This window comes from Seriola aureovittata, chromosome 18 (assembly GCF_021018895.1).
Source record: "Seriola aureovittata isolate HTS-2021-v1 ecotype China chromosome 18, ASM2101889v1, whole genome shotgun sequence".
Classification (NCBI taxonomy): Eukaryota; Metazoa; Chordata; class Actinopteri; order Carangiformes; family Carangidae; genus Seriola; species Seriola aureovittata.
The window spans coordinates 19,017,406-19,038,310 of NC_079381.1; the positions used below are offsets into that span (position 1 = coordinate 19,017,406).

Genomic DNA, 20,905 nt, shown 5'->3' on the forward strand with positions numbered 1-20,905 from the left:
AGTGGCAGCACAGCTAGCTGAAATGATAAAGACAGAGTGGATGGGAGCTGAAAAGTAGAGCCGACTGGTTGTCTATGTGCTCTAGTTCCCCGCCAGTGGCGATCAGAGTCATGCTGTAGCGCCTTTCTATGTGGAGTGTCAGGTTTTGTCAGATTCTGTTGCCCCATGGGTAGAGGGACGGCAGATGTGATAACAAGGGACTCAGCATTTGTCAAATGATGCATGTTGTGTTCAGAAGGCTATTCCTAGCAGTGGCTGGTTCCTGCAGTGTATTCTCTTTTCATCCATCACACCTACAATTTCAGGATGGATGCTTAAAGTTGCACCAATCGATATTTTCATATCAGCAATGGGTCAGATTACCATGTGTAATGTGAAAGGAATTGCTCGTATTGAAAAACCCACAGGGAATCATCACACGATTCCACGGTTCTCCTAAGCTCCCCTGAGCTGTTTAGTAAATTTTAGCTCATTGTCTTAGTTTTAGGGCACATGACTTTATTGTTTTGGTTGACTCTCACTGCTCCTGTCAGCATCACATTCAGATGCAGAGTGCAGCTGTTTTCAGTGAAAAAGCGATAAACCCACTGTGCACAGTGCTCAACAAGTTACTTGAAAAATGAATTACTAATTGCAAACCACACTCTCTCACTGTGCTACCACAAAAAAGCCCTAAAAATATGCCTTAAAAAAAAAGCCTTGGATGAAAATCAATTTTTTAACATTAACATGTCCATATGGTGTTTTTTTTATATAATGCAAGACATATCATGAGTGAGATAAGCAGTCAGAGTATTTCCACCTTGGAGCTATACAGAGAGTGAGAGTTTGCATTAGCACAGCCACTAACAGCCACTGCCAGTTGCAAGCTAACAAACAAAGGATGCTAGCTGTGCTAACCCCAGTTTTTATTTCTACTTTTTATTTGGGAAAACCATGTTAAACAAAACACTGTTAATAGCAGAGTACTTTTACATGGTTGAAAACATGCCTGCAGAGGAACCTTAACCACGAACAGCTTAGTTCTGGTAACTCTTGTCGGTGTCTCATTACCGTAACATGTTACTGTTACACTGCTGCCCAGGTCCTAACGGCAGACAGAAAAAGTTAGTGACTGTCTGGTGAACACAGTGGAGCATTTAGCAGCTGAAAGGCCAGATATTTCCCTCAGAAGATGGTAGAGATCAAAAGGAGAGCTAGAAGAAAGTGAATATTGGACTTAGATTCATCAGGTTACATGATTCCATGTAAATGCTAATGCTGTTTTATGTCTGATGGATGTGCAAATAGGCAATTGTTTGCTAACGGGTTAGCCATAGGGGGAGTGTAATTACAAAGGTTGCGGAGAATGTGTGAACCCGTAATTACTCATTAGAATTTCAGTTATGCAAAATTAGTTGAAGCCAAATGAAACACATAACTCTCTTAAGATTTTCACCACCGATCTCAAGTCTGTACATTAGGTTTTAAAGCAACTGGTGATCATTTTTTATCTTTCAAATAAGGTGAACCCTGTTGAGACTCTTTATTAACAGGAAGGAATAATCATATAGTTATTGCCAGCACAGCAGACAGCTTGATTCATAATAAAATGGGCAATTTCACCTAAATCCCCCCTCAGGGTAACTGGTAAACTAAGGAGGGATTTGATGTGAGGGGTATGAGAGCTGTGATGGTGTGTTATCAGCTGAGTAATTTGCTCTTGTATAAACATGAATTACTGTTATCTAAGTGCCCCCTGACAGCCGATTGGCTCCTCATTAGGCCTGTGTGAAATGAGATTAGCAACGAGCCTCTAAATTATGATCCAATCCCAGAACGCATAATCTCTCACACATATACCCTCCCTCCGTCTCTCCCCTTTGTCTATTTCTGTCTTCTCGCTTTTTACCCCGTTGCCTCTTCTGCCTGCTTTCCCCCCACGGCTGTGCTCTTTCCTCTTTCTCCACGTCTCTCCTCACTTGACCTCTTGCTCTTTCTCTCTCTTGCTCTCCTTCCCTCGCTCATAGAGTGTAACTGCAGTGGGAGATCTGACGAGTGCGTGTTTGACATGGAGCAGTACCGCAGCACTGGCAGTGGGGGGCGCTGTGTGAGCTGCAGAGACAACACTGACGGGCCCCATTGTGAGCGCTGCAGAGAGAGCCACTACAGGAAATCTCCGGAGGAGCCCTGCCTTCCCTGCAGCTGCAACATCAATGGTAAACTGCAGACACAGAACCCTTAATTGTTTTGATAATAATTTAAGAACCCTAATTATAATCCACGCCAACGTCATTACTCACTACTTTTGTCTTCCCTGGTATGAGCAAATTTAATTATGGCTAAATTGGAATGCTGTATTGGCACAATATGGCACCATAAGCAAGATTTAGCTACAGACTAAAAAGACTCCAAAGATTAATTGTTGCAAATTTTATGGCCAAATGTTTTTAAATCATTAATAACTCTGTATTAATATTTAGTCTAACTCATCGACTACTCAACTTGCCAAACCTTGCCTAAAAGTAGAATCTTTTCTAATTCATTATTTATACAATCTTGTTCCTCTCATGTCTTGCGCATCTCATCAGATTTATCCTCGGTTTAGCTTCCCAAATGACCATTAAAGAAATCCATGACTTTACTCAGCCCCGCTGTTGTAAATTGATCCAGTTGACTCACTGAGTGTTATCAGTGAAGAGGCTCATTCTTGTTCATTAAACACAGTCTAATTTTAGGTGAAGGGACATTAAATGTTTGGCCTCCTAATTACACCATCCTCAGTGTAAAGAGAGAGAACCAGAGGGAGAAATGAACAAATATACATAGTTATCTTTTCTTCTGACTTTCCCTAAATAGTGTAAGGTGATTGCACAGAGCTGTTGGAGTCCATTATATTGATCAAAGGTTATAGCCGACTCCATCAGCCTTCCATTTTCTCTCATGTCCGCAACGCCCCAGCTGGTCTTTTCTCTCCATTAACTAAAGCTACAGTATGTCAGCTACAGTATGGTTGAAAGGTAATAAACTAAGCTTTTTCAACAGGAATCCAGTACCAGGCGTTCAGTTATTCCCGCAATGACAAATTATTAATGATATATTGACCCATTTTGTATAATTTACCAATAACACTTCATTGGTTCTGAGATTTTCCATTTTCTTGAAAATAGTCCTCCTTTTGTCCTCCTTCCCTTTGTGTACCCCTTTCATTCTCTGTTCTTCTGTCTTCCTCCTCCATGATCCATCTGCTGTCCCTTTTAGGCTCAGTGAGTCTGCAGTGTGATGTAGAGGGAAGGTGTGCGTGTCGAGTTGGCGTGACAGGGGAGAAGTGTGACACGTGTCGGGCTGGCTTTCACTCGCTTGGTCCTGGTGGCTGCAGGTGAGCAACACGCATAGTCATAAACACAGATACACAGACATGTTGACACGCAGGACACACAAAACTTAGAAAATAACAGATTTAAAAATGAACTAAATAGACAAACGAAAAGGAAAAAGATATAAGTAGTCCAGATAAACAGACAGACATTGTTGAATAAATTAGCTGTTTTGCAGTACCCATCTAACTTCCCCAAGCCTGAATTTATCAAACTACAAAGCAGCTGTAAACAAGAGGATTCTCATTTCTCAATGTGACGCCACTGTGAATTAGTGGCCTTCTTATCTGTGGGCACCAGGATGCGCCAAATACAGTATCAAACTGCTAACAACTGTTCTAACAATACAGACTGCTGTAATTTTCCACATGGAAACATGAATTGTGGGTAAATCAACATTTTTGATTTAATTAAGATTTCAGCAAACATTTCAAGCTAACTCACAACAGAGTATTTTATTTCATCTCTAAAATTCCTATATGTTGTTCTTCTCTGCTTCTTTTACACATAATGCACATATTTGCTGAGTTCTTCAGTCAATATCATCTCCTTACTTCAATTATCCATGAGATTCCTCTTATCTGACAAGATAGCAGGACAGTGTTGATGTTCACCCAATCAGATCAATCACCATTGCTCCATAACACTTTTTATTTGTATGTATTTAATGAAGCAGGCTTGATGTAATTATTTGAAGTCTTATTTATATTACGTAAATCCGTATTGTTTGCATTTAATTTCTAATGCATTCTACAGGTATAAGTGTTAAACGTTCAGGGGAATCCACGAGTTCACAATAGTAATTGGTTGGTTATGTGAAATACATATTCACGATAGCCAAATATTATATAAAGACAAAGTTAAATAAAAGTTTTAGCCATGGATCGATGACTGTGTGCTGTGTGTAATGTGAGAGGGATCGCTTGTTGTGACAAACCCACAGAGAATGTTCCCCTCAACTCGACAGAGCTTTTCTGTGCCTTTCAGCTGATTGTTTTGGTTTTATGTGTTCTAGCTCCATCCTGCTGCTGTCGTTATACCCTGCAGACAGCAGAGCGATGAGGTTAGCCACCAGGTGTACATTGTGGAGCATTTAGCAGCTAAAGAATCATTAACTTGCCTCAGGAGCTGGTAGAAAACTAAAACAGAGCTGAAAGGAGAGTGATTATTTGACTTGCATTCGTAAAGCCATTTAAAAACATGACCCCAAAGGAATCCTAATGTTGTTTGTCTCCTTGATTTGTAAATAGGCAAATGTTTGCTAGCAAGTTTGCCGTTTCAAATTTATAAGGAGCAGCCAATAAACAAAAAGTGTTCGTTTCACGGTGAACCATCTTTTGTTTGGCCAAGTTGCTGAATCTGGCCTCAAAGCCCAAGTCTTTCACAATACAAATAGTTTTTTGCATCAAACCAGTGTTTTCTAGATACAGTACATGTACATCTTTTTGCATCTTAGAGATATGGCCTCGATTTACAGCATATTTGCATTACCAAAATAGTTCCAGTTTAGTTAATCATTATATATGTGTATATATGTGTAGATGTATAACATTATAAAGTAAATCAGAACACCACTATTTATCACTCTTTATTAATCTAAAACAAAGACCGGCCTGCCACTGTCTGTTCTCAAATAACTCCAACTTTTATGAATTCCCTCCTGCTGCACATTGTGGATGTTGTGGTCATCCACCCAGCAGTCCTGACCAACAGGAGAACGAGATCTGGTGTTTGAAGATTACTTAGAACCAAGCCGGAGACCATGCAGTCTCCTCTATCTGTTACCATGGTGACTGGATCCAGCCTCGCTGCCTTCAGAAACTTCAGAGAAGAGCTTTAGCTGCAGCCAAACCCCAAGGAGAAACTTAGCCTGAACAATTTCTCCTCCACAGATAATTGAATTCTTAACGAGTTACATCTAAGGTTAGTGTTGGATACATTCCCATGTTATTCTGGTTTCTCTGACCAAAACCCAAAGTGATCTCTTTTTACTGTCACCAACTAATTATTAATGGGCTATTTATAGATGATTGATAATTTAACCTAGTAATACTTGCTAATTCCAGCCCTTCACTTCAATAATGACATTTTTGTGTAATTCCATTTATTCAAACAGATCGAGTTTGGTGTTTTCTCACAGAAACAAACTAATCACTGATTGGAAAAATATTTCGCAATTGTTCTCTATTAATCAAGTTGGTGCCCGGAATAACAACAAAGTAGTAAATCTATTGGACTATTGTTTTTCTATATTTGTACTTGGCTCTGATTTTCATCGTTTCATTATGCTACAAGAACAAGCTCGGTGGGTTAAACTGATTTTAAGATAGGCAGAGTTGCTTTTATTCCTAAGATGTGAGAGTGAATTACCTCTTGCACCTTTGCACGCTCACCTACCTGGCCTGGGTGTTTTTCTGCGTCCTTTGTTGCGGCTTGCAATGCGCTGACCTGACATATATTTTGATGATGAAAAGAAAATATCAACTCTCTCTGACCTGATCACTCTCTTACCAAGTATGTGTGCACATGAGCTGGCATTTAAATGCATATTGTAGTGCATATGTGTGTGTGCATGTGAGAAATATGTTGTAGTATTTATATTCATAAGAAGTCCACCCTGGCTCTCCCTGACCCCCTTTACCTGTCTTGGGAATGCTAAATTGTGATGGTACTGAATTGCATATCAATGACTGTTTGGTGTTAATATTATTTCTACCACCACTGACTGCTAAACAGACATTCAGTTTTAGCTTTGACAAACAATGTAGATGAAAAGGTTTTGATATTTATTCTTGTGACTTTAAAGCTGCTCTAATAAATATTTTTACATGAATAATGGATCTAATGACTACATGTAATGTGAAAGGGGTCGCTCATAGTTATGACCCCACAGACAATTACAAAACTCTGCGGTTCCCCTCAGCTCTGCAGAGCTTTTTAGCATCTCTCTGCTAATTGTTTTGATTTTACAGCCCCCAACTTTTATGTTCAGGTTCAGGTTCACTCTCACTTCTCTCGTCAAATGTTGTTTCAAGTCACAACAGCCAGCTTTTTCAGCTAATAGCTCTAAAAACCTATTGTACACTTCCTGTCCAGTAGCAAAGTTAGAGACTATCTTATGAACATAGTGGAAATATTTTGAAGCTAAAAAAAGATGTTAGCTTAAGATAAAGAGACAGATATTTTTCTCAAGGGCTGGTGGAGACCAAGCTAGAGCTAAAATGAGAGTGAATATTGGACTAACATTAGCTAAGCCGCCAAAAACACAGCTCTGAATGATTGGCAATGTTGCTCCATATCCGATGGATGTGTAAGGAATTGTTAGCTAACATCTTTGCCATATCAGCTTAATAGATAAGAATATGTAAGAGTTGTGTTTACATCTGATTTCTGCTGCCTAAAAACAACATTGATGCAAGTTTAAAGGAGGTATTTGTACATTTTACTATTGCTACACAGCTAATGTTAGCATTAGCAGCTATTTTGTCTTGTCAAGCGCCAATTACCACTACCCACTTCCAGCAAGAAACCACATTTGGTGGCAGAGAAAACTTAGAAATAGCCCCTTTAAATTGAGGTTCAGGATGAGGGCGTCTTTATTAAAAATCATTGCTGAATAAGATCCTATGTTTAGCACTTGAAACCCATTTCTTTTTTTGAGTATCACAGGTTTTAGCAATAACAAATTTATAAATCAACATGTGCAATAGTGTGTTATTAGATTATATTTGACCCTCATTTTACTATTCTCACAGCAAAAACCTTTTCTGTACACACATGTATGCATACACACATGCCAACATGTATGCACACAAACACATCTCTTTCTCTCATTCATGCAGCAAAATCAGGCTGTTGAGTTGAGGTGTGAATTACTCAGACCACTGGAGCAGAAACAAGCAGAGTCGGCTTGCCTTAGGATAATTGAATTATTTGTAATAGCACGTCATTAAAAAGTAGATTCTGTGTTACAGTTTCAAACAAAAGTAATCAATCAATGAAGGTGATCAAACACATTTTCACATAATCCGAGACCCTGCTGACCCATACACCTACTCACTTGCTTTTATCAAGGTTGTTTGCACAGCCTCTAAATTTTGCATGATGGATTGTGTGCTATCAAGCATCTCAGTTTTGATGATTTGTTACAGGAAGCCTTGTTGTGCTTTTTGAATCAGGGCAGAGATGACAAAAACACATTGCCTGGGTTGGCTTAGTTATTTTGGATGCACAGGTTCGAGCCTCAAGACAAGTATCCATGTTGTTGAAGAGTCCTTGAGCAAGACACCCCACTGGTTGCAGAGTTGCTGTTGCATAGCTGACCATCTGTGATCTGGAAGTGTGGGGGTGGGGCATGCAAATAGAGAATATTCTTATGGAAAAGTCGTCACATTAAATTGTCCTTGTCTCTAACACTCTTGGTCCTTCCCAGTCAACAATACATTTTTCCCCCAAATGTGCATGTCCACTAAGTGTAGTGGATTCAAATGTTACATTTTCACGTCACATTCTGTCTGCAGGCCGTGTGAGTGTGACCCCAGCGGGAGCGTGGGTGACTGCTCTCCTCTGGATGGACGTTGTCACTGCAAGCCAAACGTGGAGGGACAGGCCTGTGACAGGTGTGTTAAAAGCTTATTGCTTGCGTCATGTATGCGTGTACATGACCTGTGGTTACTAAGGCAACTGATGTTGCACATTGAAACAAACAAAGACATTACTAATGTTTCATCAGTTTATATACAGAAGTGTGTGACAAGTGTTTTTGATAATGATTTGATGTTTTTATTACTTTGATTATCACTCCTAGATTTAATATTAATGTAAGATTTATTTGTTTTAAAATAAAAAATTGAGTATATTAAACCCAGCAGATCGTACAGGTGCAGCAGAATGGTAAATAGAAAAGGTTTGGGAAGGTTTTTTCTAAAAATCCTCTAAGTTTTGGGGACTATCCGTCATTTTGCCTCCTTGGACAGTGAATATGACTGTTACAATATGTCAATAACCAAGTCCCTGCTTCTCCCTGTCTGTTTCTATCTGGTTCTCTCTGGGATGCAGGATCAAACAGATAAACTCACTGTGACATTAGCAATACACACAGCCCCAGGTCTCCAACTACTGAATAATTCTGTGCTCCCTGTTTGTTGACTTTTTTTGCTGATTTCATGGCTCGTTGAGCAGGCCCCTCTCCTGTGTAATGTGACTAGTGTAGTGGCTGATTTTTAGCAGTGTTCCCCTTCCCACCCATATGCCAGCCAGTGTCTGTAGGTCAGAGCTCAGGGTCTCTGCAGCTGGGCTCCATTTGGTCCATTCTTCCTTAACACCGCCGTCTGCAGCTAGCAGCATCCCCGACTGCTGCAGTCAGAACAACTTAAAGAGATTAGTAAGAATAACACCATGGCAAGGATGTGGCAAATAGCTGCAATGAAACGTGTGTGCAGGATCTGCATGTTAATAACTTTTTTTTTTTTATGCATGAGGCTGTGTGTGTGTATGTGTGTGTACCTACAGATGCAAGCCTGGCTTTTTCAACTTACAACAAGAAAACCCAGCGGGCTGCCAACCTTGTTTCTGCTTTGGTCACTCCCTGGCCTGTTCCTCCTCAGGTCACTACGCTGCTGTCAACATCACTTCTGACTTTATTGAAGGTATTGTCCCGGGCTCAGCAGCTATTAGTCAGGTCCTGTTGTTAACAAGATACCCAAATGAAATTAACAAGACCAATAATGTTTTGTTCTCTCTGAATTCTCATCCTCATAAATCAGGAGAAAACATAAATCACAGATAATAAAATCAAAACAATGTGGACATATCCCCTAGGAGAACACAAACATTTATACTCTTCCTGAACACCAGTATTTACCATATATATGCTGATGCTCTGTGATACTGAGGAGAATCGCTATGATTCATGTTTTGAAATGTCCTCTTTAACTTCCAGATCAGGACAGCTGGCTGGGAGAGTTCACTGGGGGGCAGGAGTACCCCCTACTGTGGAAGGAAGGTGAAGTCTACCTGCTGCCTCTTAGTGAGGAAGACATTGGCTTCTACAAAGCTCCCGGTGAGTCAGAAAGGAAAATAACAGAGATTTGAATTGGACAGTGGAGGACAGGTCGCTCCCTCAGGTTGGCTCAAACGGGTGGGTTACAGCCCGAGTGAAGATATTTTCGTGTTTCTGACAGTTGTGTTATTAGATAATAAATCTGCAGTTGTTGCTGTTCTAGCAAATATGTAAATTATATTAGTGTTAGTTCAGCATCTGTAACACCCATAGCTTGTTCCTGTTGTTCCTTAGTGAGATTAATCAGGGTCTTTGGCAGTGGGTCATACAGCGGTTATTCTGACACCACTTCTTCCAATCCCTTATCAGAGCCATTAGAAGATAAGGGAATAATCTGGCCCAGCTACAGGACTTAGGGCCCATTTCTATCAGCTGCCCCGGCAGCAAAGGCCTGATGGAATTGGATGTCTTGGCCATGCTGGAGAGGCAACAAAGTGAAAATTGGCTTGGTTTCTTCTTGTCCCCACTAAGTCGGTTCTAGGCATCAACTCACATCCCCTTTGGCCGCCGTGCAGTTCGCAGCCAGAAGCAAAACAGGAGCAATCTCATTAACTCCACATCCTGGAGGTTTAATGCCCAAAACGCGCACAAATCACAAAGAACGACTCCATCTGGAGGCATCTTTTTTTAGAAAGACGAATTGCTCACAGCTGAAAGAGGATGTGACAAAGCCCGGTGGTCAGGCATAATTTGCAGAATGTCATTATAATGCACAGCTAGATATAGATAGACGTTTTTGTGCATGCGTGCGTGTGTGTATGTGTGTGTATGTGCGTGTGTTCACGTGAAATGAGCATAAGTCCATAACGAATGCGCGCTTGCTCTGATGTATATATGTGTAATTATAAATGCACATAGTTAATAATGTTTTTTTTAAGTAGCTTTCTTCTTCATAGAGTCTATAGTGATGTCTCTGAAGGCCACACAGATTAGTGGCCCAACTGGCCGAGAGCAGCTTTGTGGCAGGCTGCTTATCTACTTCGCCCAGTGCTTGTTTATGTTGTTTCTCCACATAATAAATGCACAAATCTATTGCCTTGCCATCCCTATTAATGATCTCATTTTCTCTCGCCTCTTTTTTTTTTTTTGTAGTGGTGCATGTGTATAGTTACTTTAAAGATTAGACCAGAGCGGCAGAGGCTTTGGAAGTAGCTCTGGAATTCTCTCTCACACTGCCACTGCCTCTGCTCTTTTTTGCTTTTAACTTGTATTTGTTGCTGAAATCTCTCCACTGTGTTCTTCAACAAAGTAAGAGATAATTCTGAGTGACAACTCCATGTCAAACATAATACAAACTGCAATTCTGTGATTCCCATGAACGCATTTGTCACCGTAGTTTGTCTTGGGCTTAAGCTGCCACATACAGCACAGGATTCAATCATCATTTTTTTTTTTTTATTGAGCTTTTGAAGCAAGAGAGAGGAGTATTTTGGAATCCATGTAGCTCACCTGGCTCCAGAAATATTAGCCGATGCTTGGACAAGACGTCACAGATTTTTTCTCTATATTGTTTGACAAGGAGTTGTTGGACCAGACGGGGAGAGTGCCAGAATAAAAGTGAAAAGAAAAAGGGAGAGACAAAGAAGTTCATTTGACAAGCAGTCCGACGTTACGCTTACGTCTGTCAGGACCTCAGAGTTGCACCCTCTTTTTCACAGCCTGAAAACACTTCATTTTTTTAACGTCTTCGATTGTCCTCCCCTCCTATTTTCCCTTCAGCACTAGTGTGTCAAGTGATAAATCTATGTAGGGAGTTTTCAGTGAATGTGTATGTGTATGTGCATGCTCTTGGGAACATTCCTGATCCTGGACATCTGCTTGACAGTTGACACAGGCGGAGATCAAGTCCCTGTGGTGACTCAACAGACTGAACACTTGAGCGCAGCTGCCAGGAACTATCATAGACAAACATGAAGTACCTCCCTAAACAGTTGCTTTGACCTGCCTCCAACAACCGTGGTCACCACTTGAATCTGCTGGACAGTAACTGTGGCTCTCTTGGCTGAGCAGCGCTTCATGCTGAAGGGGACATCATCTAACATAAATCCTTACAGCCATCTGTTGAGAAGCTTGCAATGTTGATCCTTTTCATATCTGCAGCACAGGCCAACCTGCTAAGCCTGAAGCAGCAGGGAGACTGAAATAAAAGAGGAAAAGAAGAGAAGAAGAAGGAGAAGATAGACAGAATTTTAATGAAATAACCCTCTAGTAGAAGGCAAGAGAGCATCATATGGCTGCTCTTGTGTTCATTTGAGGAGTGGAGGAGGAAAAGAAGAGCAAAGATCCACGAGAGCAGCTCCAGGCTACCTGTCACTTCGATTCAAGCGGCAATTGCAGCTTCACACAACCTGAGCGCTACCTGCACGCAGGCCTGCATGTAATCCAGTCTGGAGGCCTTGTCAACTGGAAGAATGAGCAAAACAGAAAGGAGATGCAGTAAAGGAAAATTAGAAAATTGAGTGGGGAGAGATAGAAGTAGGGAGGGAAGGAGTATGGAGTGCGGAGGAAGAGAAGCAGGGGTAAAGTCAACTGGCTCAGAAAGTGAGTGAGTACTTAAGTGAGGCTCGAGTGGGAGAGGAAACAGTTTGGTCTGCTTGAAACAAACTCAGGTGTGCGATTTGTCGTATCACCACATTTTGAAATCAAAATGTTGATTCTCTTTCCAAATAGCCTCACTCAATGGCCTGGTGAAAAGCCTGCCATCGTAGCCCTCTTCTGGCTGCATCCCACTGCTGTCCTGACACAGTGAATCTTCCGGGTAGCCTCCTAATTCTCATTTGTGGTTGAGAAACAGAGCTTCAGAAAGAAATTCATCAGTCACCGTGTACATCTGATTGATAGATTTTCTGTTTTCGAAAGTCGACAGAAAATTGTCAGACGCTGTCCTTCCAGTTGTAAAGTCAGAAAAATGCAGGATGAATGGATTTCAGATGGGTTAGGCGATCTGTCCAGCCCTTTGATTAAAGCTGCTGGGGTTATCGTGCCAGCCCACATCACTGGAAGCATGGAGGTGCCAACACTGAACGCTCAGGCAAAATCACATGGCACGACTTGCTACAATTCAATTCAATGCAAACAAAATAGGCATTCCACAATGAACTTTATTGACCAATCAAACACAATCATACATTCCTGGTAGATTACTTAAAGGAGCTATTTGTAAGTTTTGCTATTGCTTCTTAGCCAACGTTAGCATTACCAGTCTAGAAGAAACATTGCGAGTTCAGCATCAAATTTCATTCCTTTACTTGCCACGAGCCGTCTCCAGTGGTAGAAAGCAACACCAATGTTAACTCTTGTCTCTATCACGTCTCTTCTTCTACTGAAGTTAGCACGCTAACCAGCTTAGCTACCTTTCCGATAGTGACGCACTCTAGCCTCCAATCTGCCCTGAAGACATAGCGCTGCTCAGAGGATGTATAATAACCTCTTGTCTTGATGACCAAAGCTCTTGTCAAGCGACAATCACCACCACCCACTCCCAACAAGAAACCATGTTCAGCAGCAGAGAAAACCTACAAATAGCCCCTTTATATAACATTAGTGACATATTCCTAGCACAGTATGTTTTAATTGTTGAGACAGGCTAAAACAATTGCAGCCTTAATAACTTTCTAAAAACTTTCTTCATAAGCCTCATGTATAACTGAAATTACACTTCCTGGATCCATTTCACATGCACATGTGGCAACACGCCCACACCAACAAAGCACCTTGTATTTGAACACAGCCCTTTTTAAGGTCTAAACACCCACTAATAAAAGAACAGTATGACTACCTCATTTACATTTGTGCCAAACCTCTGCGGTGTGGGTTGGATAAGAACCCTCAGAGCTGAGACAAGTCCTCAGAGTTGATCTCTGCTCCCACTCGAGCCCAGGTTCACTCTGCTCAACACTCCACTCTGGCCCCTGTTTCCTTCCAGATCAGAGATAAATCATCACTATTGGTTTTGTATGTGTCAGTCTGCATACGCATATGTAATGTATATTGCTTTGGCAGTGTCCTTGTATATGAATGAATCCTCCTTATGTGTAATGAGGTTTCGGGTCACGTATATCTTGTGACTGCAGGCAGTGCAGTTAAGTGTCTTGACAGTATTGGACCTGTTTAAAAGTTTAAAGTTTGTCCATCCAGCCTTTGCCCTCAGACTGTCTGCGTGGTGGTCGATGTTAGAGCCTCACTGGGACTTTGAGTTTGTGTGATGCGTCGGTGATTTAATTGAAATGGAGTTTATTTAATTTGGTTTGAGCAAAGTCTAAACCATCGATTGATCGTGAGCTCCTCCACCATTCCCCAAAAGTTATACAGGCATCTATCACTTGCTGTGATGGCAGCTCTGTTTCCCTGGCAGAGTGTCAACAGCAGCACAGTGGACTTCAGACCAATCTGACACACTCATAGAAACAAAATGGAAATAGAGTATGCACATGCATCATTTATTTTGACTAACCCTGGAGTGCAACACTTAACTTTTTATTGCCAATTAATCTGTTTTTAATTTTTCACTTGCAAGAGCCCAAGTTGACATCTTAAAGTAGCCTGTTTGTCCAATCAAGAGTAATGAGTACAAAAACCGAAGTTGTGGTTTTTATTGGGGATTATACACGGGACTGTTTCTTGGCTTGGTGTAGTGACTTCCTGCAGACTCCACTGGTTGCCTGGCACATAACCCTCATAAAACCACAACTTACTAATTTTTTACACTTCAATTTTTCTAAGGGTTAGACAACCAAGGTATAACACGCTAAGCAGTGACCTAAACATATACTGGTAGCCAGGTTTTTACCTTTTGACATTCATGTAACAAAGACAATGTGAATCTCAGTTGTGAGGGGAGACACAGTACATTCTCCCACAGCTTGCACGCTGTGGTATTTAGAGATTGCTAAACTTTTTAAGTCTCTCCTATTTGTCACATGAATTAAAATAATGAATATAAATCCACGGCGATACACGGACAGTAGATCAGACTTACACATGAATAATCCCTTCATTGTTTTTTATAGTGATTCATTACTTTGGAGAGAGGCCCGCCAGTGGTCCCCATTGTTGGATGGTCTATTAGGGTTGTGAGTAATTATTGCTTTGGTACCTCTGTCCTCACAGACAGAAAGAAAGAACACCCGGGAACCACACTGACGCGAATCAAACCCCAGCAGTGTAATGGCCAGCAAGCTCCACCTGAAACATAACCACTCACAACCATAAGGGAGCAGTTTAGGAGAGAATATTAGCTTAGTCACACAATAGTATTACTGGGCTCATTACCCACCGTTATGCAAGGAATGCACGGTATATATTTCCTATTAATCATTTCAAAAGTAATATCTGTTGACTCTTATTTTCTGTGAACATGAGTTTCTTGCATTATTCATTATTACAGTGCGTCACTCCCCAAATACACATAATTGCCTCTTTTCTGCGCCAAAAAAATTGTGGCTCTGCTGAGACTGTTCTCATTTATAAACTTAATGCTCAGTGATCATCTGCTGGCAGATGCTGATCTGTTGAGTGCAGCTTAAGCAACGTGTATGTGTGTGTGTCTGAGTGACTGAGTGCAGCATCTTAGAGATGAGGTTGCAGAGATGATGTCTAAGTAATTTTGCACAAAGGTTTGGCAAAGTCAAAAATATAACTGAATGCATGAATAAAGAATTCAGTTGGTTAAATAATAACAGTGGAAGAATAAATATAAAGCTTTATGTCTTTCCTTTAAATCCAGATTTGTCTATATTAAATAAATAAAAAGTTGTCTTACTCATTTCAGCAAATTTTTATCCAGTTGTTTTTTTTTTAGGTAATGTTAATCATCTTCTTTAGTCAGCGTCTTCTAAATGAATAAATGTGAATGTAATCCATACATGCATGTTACAGGAAGTAAGAAAAAGGCTTATTTGGAATTTGTCAACTCAGTCATAAAATGCAGACTCCAATCACTGCATCCTTTTGAGTCATTTACGTGTTTAGGTCTAAATTTTCCCCGGAATGAGTGCTGGCCCGTCGGAGTGCATATTGATTGGTCTTTTCATTTAGAACCCACACCCTTTCCATATTGCTTGTTTTTCCACTTGTTAAGATGTTTAGATGTGAGAGGGCTCATTGAAAGCATTCCTGTCTAAGTGGTGATGGATTTAATCTAAGCCTGTTCTCTTCATGACTGGCTGATTTTTTCTTTTTTTTTTCCTTGTCATCAATATGTATTGATTATGACACTAGACTGAGACCTGTGACAGCTCGTTTCACTTGAGAAAGTGTTTTGTCTTTCGCTGGTGATGATTGGTGGTTGTTAAGCCGCTCCCCTTGCTCCTGATTGGCTGTAATTATCTATTTCTACTGATTCTGAAGTCAAGTTAACATGAATGATGCCTTATTGGAGTAACAGAAAGTGCTATTGATTAGTCATGTAATTAAAGCCTTCCCCTTTCATCACTGGCTGGTTTTCATTTCTACAAATACTGATCCCACAGTTGAATGATGAATGTAAAGAACTCTTGTGGCTTCATTTTATTCATGTATCCTCACTGGAATTGAAATTGGTTTAAAGCTAAGAACTGTGATGGAAGCAGATTGTTTTGTTTCATGTAGTGAAACTGAAAGAAAGCTGCAACAGCTTTGACTCCTGGGTGTGCTTTCTTATATCTGAGCACTTGCAGCTTATTAGAAAGAAAAGAGACACATCACTTCATATAAAAACATTTTAATTTAAGGTCCCATATTGTATAAAGTGAGATTTACATGTCTTTTTTGATTATAAAGCAGGTCTAGGTTCTGTATTAATACTGTGAAAATATCAAAGTGCTCAGTCCACAGAGAAATGCACACAGCCCATATTCAGAAACTCAGCCTTAAAACGAGCAGTCGGGACTTGCGTAACTTTGTGATGTCACAACAAAGCAGTCACCGTGTTCAGCCATGCTCCAAGCCTTGCCTACCTGGACCCACCATCCAGCCTTGCAGGATTTGGTTCCTCAGAGTCTTGGCCTGAAATCTGCTTTGTTTTTATTCGATCACTCAGAAAACAGTCAGCCAATCAGAAGAGAGGCTCTCTTCCTGTTATGACTAGAGCTCCAGAGAGAAGCTTGAGAGAGGAGATATAAAACTACATAGAGATGGTAGCTGAAAGATATAGTAGGAATAAAAAATATAATGTATAATAAACCAAATGAACTGGTGAAGTAAGTGGTGTTATGTATTAAAGCATGAAATGCATGAAATTATGCAATGGTTTAGACTTCATTGAAATAATAATGTAATTGCTTTTTACTTTAAAAAGTAATAACTTGTTAGTTTAACACATCACTGAGTAACACATTAACAACAGCAGCCAGAAACCTCGAGGCAGACTTTCAGAAAGTAGGCCCTTACCAAAAGTGTTGCAGGTCGAGTAAAGTCATTGATTGATTTGGCCGCAGATGTCACAGTGAGAGTGGGCTGCAAAGGCACAGAGGGGCATGCAAGAGATGATAAAAAGGGGGCTGTCGGTTGAGCAGATATTAGACGCTCAGACAGTTGAACTGCTCTGAATGACGCCAGAGGCCTCTCGCAAGCAAAATCACCCACTCAAGTCCTTAGCCCTCCCAACCCCCAGAAGAGCTCAGGATGTACTTCACACACGATTACGCTCAAAAACAAGGTGGCAACCAAGCATGCAACCTGTCAGTTTTGCCCACTCACTCACCCAGAGCTGGCACAGAATGACAGCGTAGTTGTTGTTTTTTTTACAGAAATTGTTATGATTTGTTCATTTTTGGAGTCTAACTGATGCTTTCTACAATGATGTTTACATTTTTCATATTTCCCTGCAGAGGTTTGGTGAGACTCCTGCCTATTTATTCTTTTTATATCAGAAGTACAACTCGTGTGTGTTTTTCCTTTTAGACAGTTTTGGGGGTTTGGGGGGGGGGTAAGATCTTTGAAGTCCTGTTAATGTGCTGTAATGAGCCAGAGATGAGAGGGTGGGTAATTACACATAGACTCCTGCAGTGCTCTGTGTGGGCTCAAAAAGCCTGAGCCCTCTGCCCTCACAAACACACACAAACACACACACACACACACACACACACACACACAGTAAAAGAGAAAGGAGCGGGGATAGTATTTCTAAATGTGCACAAAATGAATTCATCTTCTACCACTACACACTTCCCTACATACAACTCCATTTCTGTGTTGACTACATAGATGGCAGATAGTTGGCTCAGACTTCAATAATAAAGCTGACTCCTTTCAAACACCCCCCCCCTCCTTCTTCTCATCCCCCATTAGAGAAATTCCTGGGTCACCAAGCCTACAGCTACGGCCAGCTCCTCTCCATCACCTTCACCTCTGAGACCTCCGAGCTGCTCCCCGACCGCGTCACCCTGCTCCTCCAAGGCTCTGGAATCACCCTGTCTGCCGACCTTTCACCACAACCAGTGCTTGACCATGACCCCGGCCTCTCTCCACGGCACTCCTTCATTGTCAGGTAGAAGGATTCAGGCTTCGTGAGTCTGTGCTTTTTGTTGTTGTTTTTCTACTGTTGAACTTGTGTCTCTCTGGAAAATACCAAAGCGTCTGCCTGAATGTGTGCATAAGAATGGATGTCGGGATGTTTGTTTTTCCCCTGCACCTATGAATCTCCCCGTTGCCTGACTTGTCCTTGTTACAATATATAGAGAGTCTGCAGAGTACAGACTATCCAGGACATCCATGTACTGATTACACCTCACCCACATTGACTGTGACTGTGCTGTCATGGTCCCAGCAGAATGTCGGGATGTGAGTGTAGTGATGAGCCAGCTCCCCCATGCGCTGGCTGTCATGTAGATCTGGCAAGTACAGGGCAGCAGCATTACATTTCCAGTTTTACATTTTATACGTTTAGCAGATGGTCTCACCCGGAGTGACATGAAATGTGTGCAGAAGTGGAAAGTCACCAAAACCTTAGGAAAGTGATACTAAAGCGTAGCAACAGGCAAATTTACACTCAAGTGACACGTGCTTTGTGGATAAAATGATGATCATGAAACGGTGGTGCAGTGGTTAGCACTGTAAGAAGCAAGAAGGTTCTGGGTTTGAACCTGCCACCCGGTTTGGGCCTTTCTGTGTGGAGACTGCATGTTCTCCCCGTGCCTCCGTGGGTTTCCTCTGGGTACTCCGGCTTCCTCCCACAATCCACAGACATGCAGATTAGGTTAATTGGCAACTCTAAATTGCCCGTAGGTGTAAATGTGAGCGTGAATGGTTGTTTCTCTCTATATGCCAGCTCTGTGATAGACTGGTGACCTGTCCAGGGTGATATATGTAAGTCTGATATTCTGACTGAAGTGGGGAGGTCAGGAGGCAGAGGAGGGGAGGGGTTCTGCTGGAAGGATGACCGTGTCGTAGCAAGGGAAAGGAGAGCTAAGTGGATTAGAGCGACGGCATGCAGAGCGCGAGATGGAGTGCAAGGCGGGTCCGTGGCCTGGAGGTACGGTATGCGGGGAGTGGTCCCTTTGCAGCCTAATATGCCAACACCAGGGTTTCATATTGGAAACAAGCAGCCACAGACATTCGAAACATTATTGATCTTGATGCGAAAGTAGGGCAAAGAAAAAGTAGAATGTAATACAAGCATTACGGATGTAAACAAATATGAATACTTTGGATAAGAATGTGTAACTAGCTTGTCATTTCCAACAGGTAAAACTTCTGTTTTGTTTCTGCTGTTGATTTCCACCCGGACCATTCACAGTTAAACAGTTTTTAGTTAGACTCACTTTAGATGTGTTTTTTTTTTTTTTAAAATGCGGATAATGCTTTATTATGTTATTGTTGTAGGTACATGGATAAAACACTATGCTCTTTTGTGTGTAGGTACACCTACACGTATAATGTAAATTTAAGTACAAATGGCAATAAAAAAAAAGTATGAATCTGTAATAAGAGCTAATAGAAGCTTCTATCTTTACTATCAGATACAGATAGTAGCTTTGCATTACATCTCTAATAGGCTTAAAATGCAAGAATGTGCACATATATGTAGAGTAAAGAGTGAAATCTGTTCTCATGAGTAGAAGATTTGAAGCTATAGAGGTTTGTTGTTGATGGTATTCCTTAGGGGGAATTACAGTGTGTGTGTGTGTGAGTGTGTGTGTGCGTGCGTGTGTGTGCGTGCGTGTGTGTGTGAGAGAGCGTGTGCTCTTCAGATTCTACAAAGCTCTGCAGAAATGTACCCTGCATGCATATGGCATGGACAGCTGCAGCCCACATGCCAGGATTCAGCTCGCTGAATTTTCTTACTTAATGGCAAAGTTTAGTTTGGACAAAATATTTTGTTCATTTTTTTTTTTCATTTTTTTTTTTTATCGATGACTCGATGAGTTAAAATGTCTTTGACCTACCACAGCACTTTGCTGTTAACAGCTGCAGTTTTTAATGAGTTTTCACTCACTTAGGTATTATGCACACTATAGCCTCCCACATCTAAATGTACTGTAGACGCACTTTTGTTCTTATAATAATCAAATCACATTAATACACCTCCAGTAGCAAATGCGCAGAAACATACACATATAAATATAAACTCAGAGAGCAATTTCCTGTGAATGAGTATTTTTGATTGCTTCACCGCTACGTTGTGACGAGGTCTAACAAATCTTAACATTACTTAGACCTTGCAGGTAGGTATGGATTTTATTAAGTTTTCGAGTACAACTGCACCTTTGTGACTGCTGCAGCAATCAGAGGCCTGGATATTGTCATAAAGATAGCAGCAATCAAAATCAAGCTGCGACACAGTTCCTGTCACACAGAGCTGATGGTGTTTACATCACTCGTAGCTAGCAGTCTTCTGTTTGTGTTTTCTTGGTGTGTACTGTTAGATTATATTAAGTTGGGCACGTGTCATTTGTAATAGTTTGTTTGTGTTGTAGACGGTTGATGAGCATCTCTATTTGGAAACTGAGATTAAAGAGCTGATTGAGAGTTTGCCAACCTGCATTGTGTTTTTACTGCGCTATGTCCTTGTTTTAATTGTTTTAGCTTCAGTTTTTTTTTTGTCCAACCTAACAAAAGATGCAGTTAAGTTAAAGGAAAGGTTTACATTTGTTCAACTTTTTCTCAGAATAATACCCACATGCCCTTATGTGCTGTGTATTGAAGAAGTTATCAGTCAGTGTGATTTCCCTCTGGCTATGAGGAGATCTCTTCATGTATATGACTGTAGACAAACTCCACAGCCCTCATTCTGTGTAATTATTCATTCTAAAGTTAATGTACATACATAACACATAACGAGGCTTCATCAGTATTAATTTGACAAATCAAGTACAGTGTGTCTTTTTGTTCCCCTGCCCGGTGCTCTCTCTCTCTTTCCGAGCAATGGCTGTGGCACAGTAACACAGGGAGGTCATTTCATACAGAGAAGGATGTAACTTTTGAAGATATCCGCTTGATTCGACTAACTCAGATAGCTAAAGCCTCCTACTAGCTTTGGCTTAACTTTAAGATTTTTTTTTTCTCCTGC

The 20,905-nt window shown here is 41.0% G+C and overlaps 1 protein-coding gene across 1 annotated transcript in view; it reads left to right on the forward strand.

The window, feature by feature from the left end:
- Nucleotides 1-20,905, forward strand: part of lamc3 (laminin, gamma 3) — a 95,508-nt gene that overhangs the window by 38,441 nt on the left and 36,162 nt on the right. The window contains exons 5-10 of the mRNA XM_056404170.1: nucleotides 2,010-2,198; nucleotides 3,241-3,358; nucleotides 7,877-7,975; nucleotides 8,868-9,004; nucleotides 9,298-9,417; nucleotides 17,686-17,884. Of these exons, the coding sequence (XP_056260145.1) occupies nucleotides 2,010-2,198; nucleotides 3,241-3,358; nucleotides 7,877-7,975; nucleotides 8,868-9,004; nucleotides 9,298-9,417; nucleotides 17,686-17,884 (862 nt within the window). The remainder of the gene's footprint in view (nucleotides 1-2,009; nucleotides 2,199-3,240; nucleotides 3,359-7,876; nucleotides 7,976-8,867; nucleotides 9,005-9,297; nucleotides 9,418-17,685; nucleotides 17,885-20,905) is intronic.